General features: G+C 43.5%; 1 protein-coding gene across 1 annotated transcript in view; it reads right to left on the bottom strand.

Annotated features, from left to right (window-relative positions):
• Positions 1–220: 220 nt before the first annotated feature.
• Positions 221–13,083, bottom strand: part of XPNPEP1 (X-prolyl aminopeptidase 1) — a 34,240-nt gene continuing 21,377 nt past the window's right edge. Inside the window, exons 13-21 of the mRNA XM_082225266.1 lie at positions 12,328–12,386; positions 10,677–10,754; positions 9,461–9,532; positions 6,725–6,785; positions 5,969–6,038; positions 4,660–4,833; positions 3,256–3,332; positions 2,218–2,316; positions 221–1,542 (exon numbers count right to left, since the gene is read on the bottom strand). Coding sequence (XP_082081392.1) covers positions 1,414–1,542; positions 2,218–2,316; positions 3,256–3,332; positions 4,660–4,833; positions 5,969–6,038; positions 6,725–6,785; positions 9,461–9,532; positions 10,677–10,754; positions 12,328–12,386 — 819 coding nt within the window. The 3' untranslated portion in view covers positions 221–1,413. The remainder of the gene's footprint in view (positions 1,543–2,217; positions 2,317–3,255; positions 3,333–4,659; positions 4,834–5,968; positions 6,039–6,724; positions 6,786–9,460; positions 9,533–10,676; positions 10,755–12,327; positions 12,387–13,083) is intronic.

Genomic DNA, 13,083 nt, shown 5'->3' on the forward strand with positions numbered 1-13,083 from the left:
TGTCTCCATGAGTGAAAAGAGTAGACAGCCCACATTCAGATCTCTGATCCTAAGGAAGACTAAAGCCCTTACTCCCGCCTCCAAAGCTTCTCACATTGTTCAATCAGACTGCATTAAATTAAGGGAGGGGGAATGCCTAAGAGTCCACAACCTGCTCCCATTGCAGAAATTTGGGGTGCATTTGTGGGATTTTAGAAATCTGTGAAATTGGACACAGCAGTAAAGAAGTATATGATGTTTATTGGCACTTCCAGATTTTGACTGCGGGTAGAGCAAAGACATGTTCCTAGCCATGTAAAAGGTTCACTCAAAACAATCAAGGCTGCTTTTGAACATTCTCCATCCTCAACACTAAACGTTTGCTTAATGGTCACACCCAGCCCACACCCTCAGAGCTGGGGGGAAACAAAAACCCAAGTGGCTACCATTGCTTTATACTGCATGCTTAAACACCGCAGGTGTCCAAAACAATTTTCATCACAAGAAGCAACTTACAGACGCTGCAAGTCGGGGCTGGTTTGTAGAAGAAGGTACCTTTCCCCATCACTTATTGCTCAATGACACACAACCGCATCCATTGAAAAATAATTTTGCTCAAGGTAAGCCAGGACTATCTGGACATTCTCTTCTGTGGCAGCAAATCTTTGTGCATTTACCTGGAAGTAAGACCCACTGAGCACAGTGGAACTTTCTTCAGAGTAGACATGCACAGGACTGAGCTGGGGGGGGGGGGGCACTTCACAGCAGCCAAGAGGTAACACGATGCTGCAGTCACTGTGTACATGTGAACTTGCTCTGAGCTGCATTTCTGAGAGGTGCAAAATGCAGAAAAGCAAGGCTTTGGAAGTTTTCAGTACAGGGTCCTTGGGAACACCTGTTCTCAGGCCCCTACAGGAGACCCATTTTACTATGCATCTCCACCTGATGCATAGCCCTGTTCTCTGTAGCGCTTTGGCAGGACATCGCAACCATTAACTTGCATCACGTTGCACACTTCCCAGGTAGTTTTCAGTCAGCTGCACAAGCTTGGCGGTTGCATAAACAATAGAATCCAGTGATTCAGCAAGTTTTCAGTGACCTCGTGCTGTTCTCCACTGACCCATCTTCTCCGTAAGATACAGACTCAATAGCGCCCACTTTATTTTTGCTCATTATCAAGAAAATAATAATAAAAGAATCATGAGGAAAGAAATCCCCTCCCCACCCCCCAAAAAAACCACTCCCACCCAGCCCCAGCACCAAGTTCTCTCCTGATTGATATGAAAGGGTTTTCACATTCCCCCCACTTCACTCTCCCTCCCCAGGCATGGTATATTATTGTAAAGCTGAACCAATACTGCACTTGCAATTGTGAAAAGGAATGACTTTCTCGCAGAAATGCACATAGACACACAAAGAGGATGTGCGCTGCTGTTAGTGCATCTTGGAGATGGGCTCCGTTTCCCTAATGAGCCACCGGAGAGCTTCTTCCCGTCCTTGTCGCTCGAGCTCTGCCCCAACCACCTCTCGGCATTTTCTGTGGTACTCGTTCACCCAGTCGCACTAAAAAGAAAGGAGAGCACCTTGATCTCCAGCCACTGTGAATGCTTCTTGCAAGGGGGGAAGGGATTATATATGTCTAAAAAGCTCAAATAGTTGAAGTGAAGAGCAGCCCTTTGTGTACTGATGTCTATGGGGAAGTGCAGCTAGATACAATAGTCCCTTGTGCATCACTTTTGGAGGGATGGGGGGGTCAAAGGCAATTGTGAGGGCAAGCTGAACTCGCAACAAAATGTTGCAGCGTGGAAGGTTCAGTGTTCCAGGCAGCTAGCCATGCCCTCTACCATGATGCGCAAAGAAAAGCTGGGCAGGAAGAGTACCAGCAAGCATGTTTCTGTTTTTGTCTTTAAATTTCAGCTCTTAAGATACCTATGAATACATCACAACAAAACAACCTCACCTGATATATACTCAGTTCCTGAAATTTTGTCAATCTGGGAGTTCCCCTTCCCACCTTCTATCCTCAAAATAACCACGGTGCCATTTGTACTAGTATCCTGTCAGGTTTGGCAATAGACCACGACAGGTTTGGCTGTAAATACTAAGACAGCTAAGTACTAAGATGGAGGTTTTCATCAAGACCTGCTCTGTCTGGAAATGAGGGGGAAGAAAACCAAGCATTACAAGTCCTCACAGTAAAAGTCTCAAGTTTTACAACACAGTTATTATTTTCCTTACCTCTTTTGGAGTTAGCAAATCAACGTCTATCATTTTGGTTTGAATGGGAACCAGGGTCAAAGGCTCAAACGTCAAACTCCCTCTGTTGCTGAAGTTATACTACGGAAGTAAAATATCCTAGTCATTGGAGAAAGCTTCTAGCTGAGTAAAAGTGCCCCTCTCACCATCACAGATTTCCCATAATGCAGCCTTCCCCATTCTGGTGTCCTCCAACTCTCATGAGATGACAGAAAACTGGACAACAGTGGCATTAAGGGTATATTCTGAGACAGTTTAACTAAGCAAATCCAGACATGTCATCCATCCCTCTGGAGAACTGTCCCTCGTGCATAAAACTGACTTTAGATTTGTTCTCACCACCTTTATAAAGATGTTTTCAGTCAAGTAACCTAATGCATGTCTAAAGTCCGTTTTAGGGGTGTAATCCGGCCCACCGGTTGGTTTAATCTGGTCCCTGTGGCAGTTTATTTCCTGGATAAAATCCTTAAAAAGCCTCAACAACTTCAATCCTAAAAAGAGCTCAACAACTTCAATCCTAAAAAAAGGTTGGCCCTTTGGTCGGCCCTCACAGCCATTCAGTTCATCAAATCTGGCCCTCTTTGGAAAAAAATTGGACACCACTGACGGTCCTAATGTGAAGGTTGGCCATCTTGTGCCAAACACCATGTTTCAACCCAATGTTCTCTTACGTTTGTCATTCCTACATAAAAACTCCCTTTCATCAGCAACTAGGAAAGTTAATAGAAGATTAAGGATACTTGTCAAAGTTATGTTTCAGCTTCCAGGATGGCAGAAACAACCAAGCACTGCAAGGATGGAAAAGCTGTGGCTTTGAAATCATTGGTGGGGAACCTGCAGCCCTTGAGACGCTGGAGGACTCCAAGTGCCATCAGCCCAAGCCAACAGGGCCAGTTGTGAGGGATGATGCCCAACAACATTTGGAAGAAGGTGGGTTCACTCCCCATTGGAAAGACATTGTGCTCACAAATCACAGCAAGGAGGCATTGCTCCTCTCAAGCACGCAAAGGAACCGCTCACCTTGGTTTTAACAGGAACGACAATGACAACGTTTTCTATTCGGATCCCAAAAGCATCAGCCTCATAATAACCAGGCTCTGCAGAGACAAAGTTAGCCAGGAACACTGTTAGAAAAATTTTCCCCAAAGGGCAAACCCCCTAACAACCTTGGGAGCAAGGCCCAGCTTTTCTGTTCAAGCAACCTGAAGATTTTGGAGTTCAAAGAATCTTCCATATCACACCCAAAGACACATTTACACCTTTCATACCTCTAGTTACGAACTTAATTCGTTCTGGAGGTCCATTCTTAACCTGAAACCATTCTTAACTAGAGGCGTGCTTTCGCTAATGGGGCCTCTTGCTGCTACTGCACTGCCAGCACACGATTTCTGTTCTCATCCTGGGGCAAAGTTCTCAACTCGAGGTAACTCTTCCAGGTTAGCGGAGTTTGTAACCTGAAGCATTTGTAACCTGAGGCGTTTGTAACTCAAGGTACCACTGTAAAGGCTTCTTCTGTGGCTTGATCACAGAAGCTGCATTGGTGAGGCAACACTTGGGGGTGAAAATACCAGAACCGTAAGAAAGGGAACCAGGATGGGTGATTTTTTTAATGCAGGGGCAGAACCAAGGCCCTTGAATAGCAATGATGCCTGAAAACCCCACAAAATTCACATGGCAGACAAGAGATAATGTGCACCAAATCTACTGAACACTTGTGCCAGCAAAATCAGACCTTAATGCATACATCCTGGGCTGACAAATTGCTGCCGTAACAGCTAAGGGACATCCCTGCCTCAAATCTCACTCACTGCTAGGTGAGCCCAGGCACCATTTCTCAGGCTCTCATCTATAAAATGAAGCAAGAGTAGTTCAGAGCAGCAGCTTCTTGGAGATGGAGTTACTTTATTTATTTTATTTTATTATGCTTTTTATTAACTTTTTATTACACCACATAAGCACATGATACTTAAGAAACAAACTAAAAAGAAAACACAAAACAAATGACAAACAAATAACCATAAAGCTGAAAGCTCTTACACACGGACTTATGTTACCCTATTTTCGATTGTTATTCTATTCTAATAGACTTCCTTCCTCCTCAAAGCGGGTCTAATTTCTTGTTTGTTTAACTGTTTCTTTCTCATTTCATCATGGAGTTACTGATGCTTACCAGGAGGGGGGTGTCTGTGAGTCTGTGATTCAAATATATTTGGACACTTGCAAGCACAATATAAATGCTAAGTATTAATATAATCACTGTTGATATTTAAGGACTGGAGAGGTGCCACCCTCCCATTCTTTCCCAGAAACAACAACATAGAGAGCCAAGAGGATCACATGAAATTCTTATATTAAAAGCCAAAGAGGCAGAAGACACTAGTTCATGTAACAAGAGTCATGAGTCAATGGGAATAAATTGATTACCATCAGAAACAATCATCCCGGCTTCCAGAGGTTCATCTGCAAAGGTTTTGTAGCTAATGCCACATGGACCTTCATGGACATTTAGGAAAGCCCCAACTCCGTGTCCTGTGCCATGCAGGTAATCTAAGCCTTGGTCCCACAGTGCAGAGCGTGCAAAGGAGTCCAGGAGGTGACCTACAAGACACAAAAGGAAGTTGCAGGTCCACAATATATTAACAAGCTGAGCAGAAAGCAAGCAGCCTTATTTCTGGTGGTCATATCCTGAACTTGCAGGTTGAAAAAGATGTGCATACAATTTTATACTGTCCTTTATATACTATGATTTTTTTTTTAAACAGCTTTGGAAACAGGATGTAAGCATGACCATAATATTATCCAAACAATTGGTTTCCCACTCCCCCAGAACAAAAACTAATTCATACAACAAATTTCCCCATAAATCTATATGCATATATAGTGGATGCTAGTCATCAGAGAGTTCATTTGGATACTTTATAAAGGGATGCCATATTTCAGCAAAATCATCTGTATCAGTCGCATCATTGGGGCATGTACTCTCTTAGTTAGTTTCTCAGATAAAGCAATTGACCACACGTTCTGCTTCCATTGTGTGATGTGTAGATAATCGTGTCCTTTCCTTTTGTGTACTGTGCTGAGGGAACAATACAGATACCCCTTTTATCTGCAATCTTGCAGAATTTATTCATTTTTTTAAAGGGATAATGTTGTGTCTTGCCTGAGAGTTTCAGAATTGTAAATTGAGGGGAAACAGGCCATAGCTCAGGGCTTGAATATTGGCATTGTGTGCCAGGGGTCCCCCCACATCCTCAGGCAGGGCTGGGACAGAATTCTGCCTGGAATCCTAGACAGCTGCCAGCCAGTCAGAGCAGACAATACTGAACTGAATGGACCAATGGTCTGACTCCATAGAAAGAAGGCGACTTCCTATGTTCTAAGTTTCTTAACACTCTTATATTCAGGTTCCATATAATTTTATTCAGACTTAAATTTCAGGTGTCAATTTTATTTTACTTAACGTGCTAAAACCGGAACCCCATTTTTAAAGGGGAATTGTTGTGATTTGCAAGGGAAATATTCAATTTTAGTTTTAAGTTTCTTTAGTTTGTATATATGCTTTATCTGCGTCTGTGGCAATTCTATTCATCCTAAGTTACCTTTATAGGGGTATGTACTTCCACATTGTTAAACCCTTCCCTCGTGAAGGCCTGATGACTAGATAACAGAGAAAACACAAATCTGATTCCGAGTGCCACTGCAGCTGAGGAAGAGGAAAGGGAAACAGACCAACCTTTGGTCCCGTTGGGGAATATGGCTGCGCTGACAGCTATGTGACCCTTCAGCACATAGGTAAAACACTCCTGGAAGGAAAGGGAAGACGATGAACAAAACAGAAGCCATTGGAAGGCCTGGCCCACGAGTCACTTGCAACCTAGAACAAGTGCATAAAGAATTCTGGACTGGGGTCTGCCAATATATTGGAAGCAGCAGCTCAGTTTGATAGTAAAAGCGACCAGTGTATATCTCATCTCCCTAAGATGTGTGTGTGTGCAGGGAGGGAGGGGTGAGATAAAGGGCAATTTCTAGCAGTGATCAGAGCTTGGATGTTCAGCTTACATGTGGACTACACCCCAGATGTTTTAATTGGCTCTTGTACACATTGGCATCCAGAGCATCTGCCCCACCCCACCCCCTTTGGAGAAAACACTGCTTCTATAAATATTCAGGTGGTTTTGATTATGAAAAAATAATGCCACAAAACTGAATATCCAAAAGGTTCTCGATGGATAGATACAACAGGGAGTGGGGGTGGGAATGAAACCAGGACCCATAAAGAGGGAGAGTTGCTGCAGGTGCCCAGGGACAATAAGGCCACCCTTGACTTTCAGGGGTGTTTTGGTGTCAAGCAGAGCTACTTGATCGTCTCACGGTCCATTGTAGTAAGTGAAACCTGCACACATACAAACCTACAGTGCTTATTGTATCTAAAATTGCCTAAGTCAACCCCTTTGGGGAAATCAATGATGAAAACCGAATTCTTGCATACCTTTTCATAAGCTGTTGGGGTGCCAAAATGCATTGTCCTTGTCACATCTGTAGTTCCATCCCTTCCAAAAAGAGAAAGAGAAAAACATATTCTAACTATCCAAAGGGAAAGGTGGAGGCATAGGCTGTTGCATTATACCGAGTCTTAGCATTGGTCCATCTAGTTCAGTGATGTCTACACTGACTGGCAACAACTCCCGAGGGTTTCAGGCAGGGGTCTCTCCCTGTCTTGCCTGTATATGCTGGGGATTGAAACTGGTATCTTCTGCAGGCAAAGCAGATGCTCTAACACTGAGCTATGGCACTTCCCGGAAAAGGCAAGAATATACTTTAATCTATAGCCAGCCTAGTGCAAAAAATTTTGAGCTTCTTCCAAGTGTTCTGCAGTGGGTAAGGCTCAGTTGTAACAAGAATGGGCATTGCTGGTCTTGCTGAGTCGCATCGAAATAGGCTATGAAACAGGTCAAGATTTCCTCATGGAAATGCCAGGAGACCATTGCCCACCAATCAGCTCACACAAGGAAGATATTCTGTGGGCCTCGTCCTTCTTACTGGAATCTAAAGTGCAGAAATAGCAATCAACTGGCAGAAGTTCATTGGGCAGGAGAAGGACAAGGTATGCCTACAGAGGGTGGAATAACAAGATGGGTAATTGGTCATGGCAGCTGTGACCTTCCAAACCTGCTAGCAAGAGATCTCCCAATTAGAGACCCCCCCAAAGCAGATGGTTTCTCCCGCACTCCTGAGATAAGGTCTCAGCTAGCCAATGGACATCCAGGTGTCTTCTGCCACACCTCAAAGTATAATCTATTTAGTTATGCTATTTTTTAAAAGGAGCGGCTTCTAGAAGCTGGCTCCAGCCCTATCCCAACTTTTCTCTAGTTAATGCATGCTCAAGTAAGCTTTCACAGACTGCAAGGCCACTGGAGAGATGTCAAGCGGAATCTGTAACTGTAGCTCAGAGGAAATGAACTCTCTTCCAACAAATCTATTCTGTTATCCCTCCAGCTATCCCGGCCCTGGTGTCCGTTGGTTCCTCCCGCTCTCTGCTTATGGAACATTCCAATCCGGATAACCATCTGCATTGTTGTCTCTGCACAGGGCAAGCTGTTCGGAAAGCTGAGGTACAAAGGATTTGGCTCCAGCACAAGAGATTGTACTAAACGACCTCTGCCCCCCCTTCCCCCCCCCCCGGCTAGCTCTGCCAGCGTACAAACTGAAGTCACTGGATGCAACTCAAGGCTCTGGGATGCTATGTTTCATAAATGATACATAATTTGGTACTGTGGGGCATGTTTCAGAGGATGAGAAAAGCAGGACACACTTCCTTACGTCAAACCAACAAAAACAGGGGAAATAAATCCTGCCAAACCAGTAAAAATCAGGGCAAAATGTGCATCCTGCAGCTCTGTGCATGAAGCACAAAAGAACAAAAATCAACCTTCCAAAGACAGCACTAGGGAAAGCGAGTTGGAGAGCATGTGAGCAGTGTTTGGGGAAGTATTCAAAGCCAGTCAAGCAGGTTTTCTATTGATCCATGGGTTGTTGGGAGCTATCAGGACCCCTGCATAACTCCTCTACCCTGTCCCAGAGGAGTGAGCAAATATTTCAAGTTCTCCAGAACGTCTTCTGCAGGCTAGGTGTTAAGCGGCACTTTTTAAAAAATGGGGAAGAAAAGAAAAAGGCAGGTACAGTGGAAAATCCTTAAGAGTCTGAAAAATGGGAGTTCAGAAAGTGCAATGCACACTTAATTTCATTAGAGGGACCCGGTGCAAAGTAGGTTTTCAAGTTCATCAAGAAATTCTATCTAATGGGTTGGGATCGCTGACCAAGGAAGCCTCCTTCATCTCTATGGTCCTACAGGTCATGGAGCTTTGCTCAAGCATCTAATTTAACTATATGTACCATGCTGAAAAGAAGTCAAGGGATCTGTATCTCTCTGAGAATTCCCAAATTATCCATACTTTTGAAAATAAAGAGCACAATCCACATGTAACTGCTCTTCCACAACCTCTGTTGACATTAACAGGAGTTAAGCAGGACCCTGAGAACTTCCCCCTGGGGGGGGGGGGGATTTGTGCAAAGTCTCTCTCCAGGCACTCTGCCCTAGCACATGACTTTTAAAACACTCGAGTTAACTTTGCAACATCAGCCAGTTCAGCCCTGCTGCCCCACAGCCTAGAGAATGTCATGGATGCATAACTCATTATATTCAAGTGGCTGCTTCACAATGTGGCACCAAGGAAGCCGATAATTAGGCTGCCTGAGAAGAAGGCGCTCATTGTACAAGTTTTATCCACATAGTTCCCATTCAGGGGGCCATTAAAATTTCAGAAAAACAAAAACGCCAAGCCTCTAAGCCAGGAAGGGAAAACCTGTGACCCTTCAGGTGCTATGGGACTCCACTTCCCATCAGCCAGCATGGCCAATGGTTAAGGATAATGGGATTTGTAGTCCAACAACATCTTGAGCGCCACAAGTTCCCCATCCCAGTTCTAAAGAAGCAATTTTCATCCACAGATCAGTTCCGCTCCATTCCTTGCTGAACAAAATAATTTTCAGCACAGCCCCCAACTTGCCAGAATAATATTGCTATGACTCGTATTTTCTCCATGGTGTTTATCTTAAACAAGTATAGTATAAGGCTGTGTCTTTTTCAATACCAAATCTATATCTGAGGTGGGATTTGATTTAGTGTAGGTTCACCAATGTGAAGTAGCCTATAAGCTTCATTTACCTGTACTGAGCCCCAGAATCCAGGAGGTAGATTTCATTCATGGATAAAGTCCTATTTGTCTCAGGTGTAGGCCTATTCAAGAAAAGAAAAATGATTTGTCTCACCTTTTCATTGAAACCAGCAAGTGAAAACAGACTGAATTACAAGTTCTTCCTTCAATTATACAATTAAATTATGAACTCTGGGCCGAGTGTATTTGTCCTTAGTAAATTTTCATGGACTGTTAGATCAAATCAGCTGCCCATTTCAGTCAGCATCATGTGTCTGAGGGCATCTTCAGCATTGTACAGCATGTGTTTACTATTCTAAATTATATAGGAGGCTGTGTAGCATCACAATATTTGGTGGTGGAAGCACATTCACAATGACAATCAGAAGGCTGGAAGAGCTTGTTATCTACACCTACTTGTTGATCACATGATTCTCTATTGAAAATTCTACAGCTAACAGGAGACAGGTCTATGAGCCACCAAGAAATATTCCAACACTTTAAATAAAATTATAAAGTAAAGTATTTGCATGTATTTGCACTTCATTCAACCATTATTTCAACTAGGGTTGTGCTAAATTCTGCACAGTTATCAGTTTTTGCACTGAAAGCTACACTTTGGGACAAGGTTAATTTTTTCACTGAATCAGTGGATGTCAAGATTTTTTCCTTTTTTAAAAAAAAAAAAAACGCTTCCAGCCTCCACATCATGCAATCCCTGAGAAACTTGTAAAGGACAAACGAAAATCCTCTAGTTTCTGTATTCTGCAGCAACAAATAACCTCAGCCCTCCACAATGACTCCACCCCTCAAACTCTCTCATTAGTAACTTTGAAAAAAAACAGGACGCTAGCCAAACAGGGACAACTGATCTTCATGAAGCCAACCGCCTGAAAACAATTTGGACATCCACAGTAGATGGTTACGGAACAAGATACATTGTTCTGCTGCTTCAACCACAAACTCTCTTTATATCACTAGACGGAAAATAACATCAACTGACGTGATTCCCTGAAGTTCTGTTAAGCCTCAGATAGCATGGGGACCACACCAAGTGCAATGGGATCCTGGAGAAAAGATTTGGTCATAGAAGCCAACTTGAAGATTAACAGTAGCGAACATTTCCTAATCTAAACTAAGCAGTGATACACTAGCATGATGGTGCTCTAGGTTCTTCCAACTATGTAGTGAAGTGTCCAGTGCAAGGACTCTATTGCTCTTACTTACTTGTAGTGAATTATAGCACCGTTTGGGCCTGTACTTGAAATCGTAGCAAAGCTCAAGTCGACAAAGTTCTCTTGCTGGCTGGAAAAAAGAGAAATTTCATGAGCAAAGGTCATTTAGAACTTCTAGAGAAAGGAGACATCCTGCCTCTCAAAGGATGAGAACAAAGGTTTTCATCTTCTGCCATTGCCCTTCATTGAGATTTCATCATTCATGATCAGCCTGGTGAGTCTTCCTGCAATTTGTCTCAATTAACCATTTGGGCCAAAACTTGCTCAAGTTGTTCTAGCAAGACAATGAACATCAAACCTAAAGTATGGGGAAGGGCTGTAGCTCAGTGGTAGAGCATATGCTCTTCCTGCAGGAGGTCCCAGGTTCAATCCCAGCATCTGCAGGTAAGGTTGGGAATGCCCTCTAAAAACTTGGAGACACACTGCAGTTCTGTATAGACAATATGGCGCTAGATGGACCAATGGTGTGAAGACGTGTTATAAAGATGCGTCCTATTTTACCACCCAAAAAAAGAAGGTTGGGAACTGGAACTAGTGATGATCTCAAACCAGAGCTTGCTCTATACCCTCTGCTTAGTTCATCCAAAAAAGTATCAGCTGGAGTACTGAAACATACTGAGTTAGTGTACTTTCCCCACATCATGCACAGCAGACTCCCTAGCCAAGTTTGCCAATCTGGTCTTAGATACAGGGTTGACTTTGTTTGCCCAAAATGACATGCACTGTATTCTATGTGATGAATAAGCCTGAAGGCCAAGAACAGCACAATCTTGTTCTGAGCTTGTTTAAGACAGAGGTATGAAACCAGGCAAGGAGAAGACAAGGCACCAGTTTGATCATGAAATTATGCAGGACATGGACCCTCTCTCAAAACAATTTGTGGACATCCAATCAAGCCAAATGTTGGAAGATTCAGGACAGGCAAGTGAAAGTACAGTGGTACCTCAGGTTAAGAACTTAATTTGTTCTGGAGGTCCATTCTTAACCCGAAACTGTTCTTAACCTGAAGCACCACTTTAGCTAATGGGGCCTCCTGCTGCTGCCGCGCCACCGCTGCACGATTACTGTTCTCATCCTGAAGCAAAGTTCTTAACCCGAGGTACTATTTCTGGGTTAGCAGAGTCTGTAACCTGAAGCATATGTAACCTGAAGCATATGTAACCTGAAGCATATGTAACCCAAGGTACCACTGTACTTCTTCATGCAGCACATAGTTAAACTCCCTCCCACAGGAGGCAGTAGCATCCACCATCTTGGATGGCTTTACAAGAAGGTTGGGCAAATCAGTCTATCCATGGCTCCTAGCCATGATGGCTATGCTCTCCCTCCAGGAGGCAGCCACACCTGTGAATGCCAGGTGCTGAAAACTGAGGGCGAAGAGAGTGTCTTCTGCTCAGGTCCTGCTTGTGGCTTTCCTCAAAGTTCTCTAGCTAGTCACTGTGAGGTTGAGCCAGCAGGCTCCTCCGATGCTCTTATGCTCCTAAAGGTTTGCTCTTCTTTAAACTGCCTGCCTTTTGGAAGTCGGACCCCTTCTTTCCGCAGCCTCCCAATAAAACAAATGGACCCTGTTTTCCCCAAAGTCTATATAAAACTTCAGTGACTATAATGACCCAGAGATTGCCCACATCTGTCTTTCTTCTTACCTACGGAACTCCTCTGCTTTGTCTGCTGCTGTTATTTCAGTAATATTCCCTTTGGGGACCTAATAGAAAAGATGGCAGCCTGGTAAACAACAATGGAAACACAGCATGTTGTAGCTTTCATGGGATCTTGCCCAGTCACCCTCTCTTTTCCTTCAGAGGCCACTGTTGACTCCCCACCCCTCCATGCTATCCTTGGGCATCAATATCAGGGCTCAACGACATTAGCAGTGGCTAAACCAACAGTACTTTCTCGTCAGTAGACTACAGCTATTGAATATTAGTGTTACATTGGAAAACTTAAAAGTGTGGCTAATCTTAACTATGCTATATTGAAACCAGCTTTATAGTTTGATTTCCTAAGTTGACTTCTTTCAATAAACCATGGTTAAGACTAGACACAGTTTGTTTGAGTTTGGACATTCCACTAAGCTGTGATTGGTGGCAAACAGCAGCAAAAGCTTCTGATCCCCTCCATGTGGCTGCACTGGAAAAGCAGGGCGAGGGGGAAGTGTTTGAATCCAAGGTTAACGCAGGCCCATTCACGTAGTGCCAAGCACCATAGTTTAGTGTGATATCTGAACATGGCCATTGTGAGAAAACTAATATAGCATATAAAAAAAAGAAGAGAATTTGATGCTTTCCAGTAACATTCCACTATGACAATCTCTGCCATGATTTTTCTCCTGTATGCAAGCCAATCGTTTACCGTTCCTCTTTTGATCACACAAGGCAAGCAAAAACAGTCTCCAAAAGTCA

This window comes from Podarcis vaucheri (genome assembly GCF_965113315.1).
Source record: "Podarcis vaucheri genome assembly, chromosome: 5".
NCBI lineage: Eukaryota > Metazoa > Chordata > Lepidosauria > Squamata > Lacertidae > Podarcis > Podarcis vaucheri.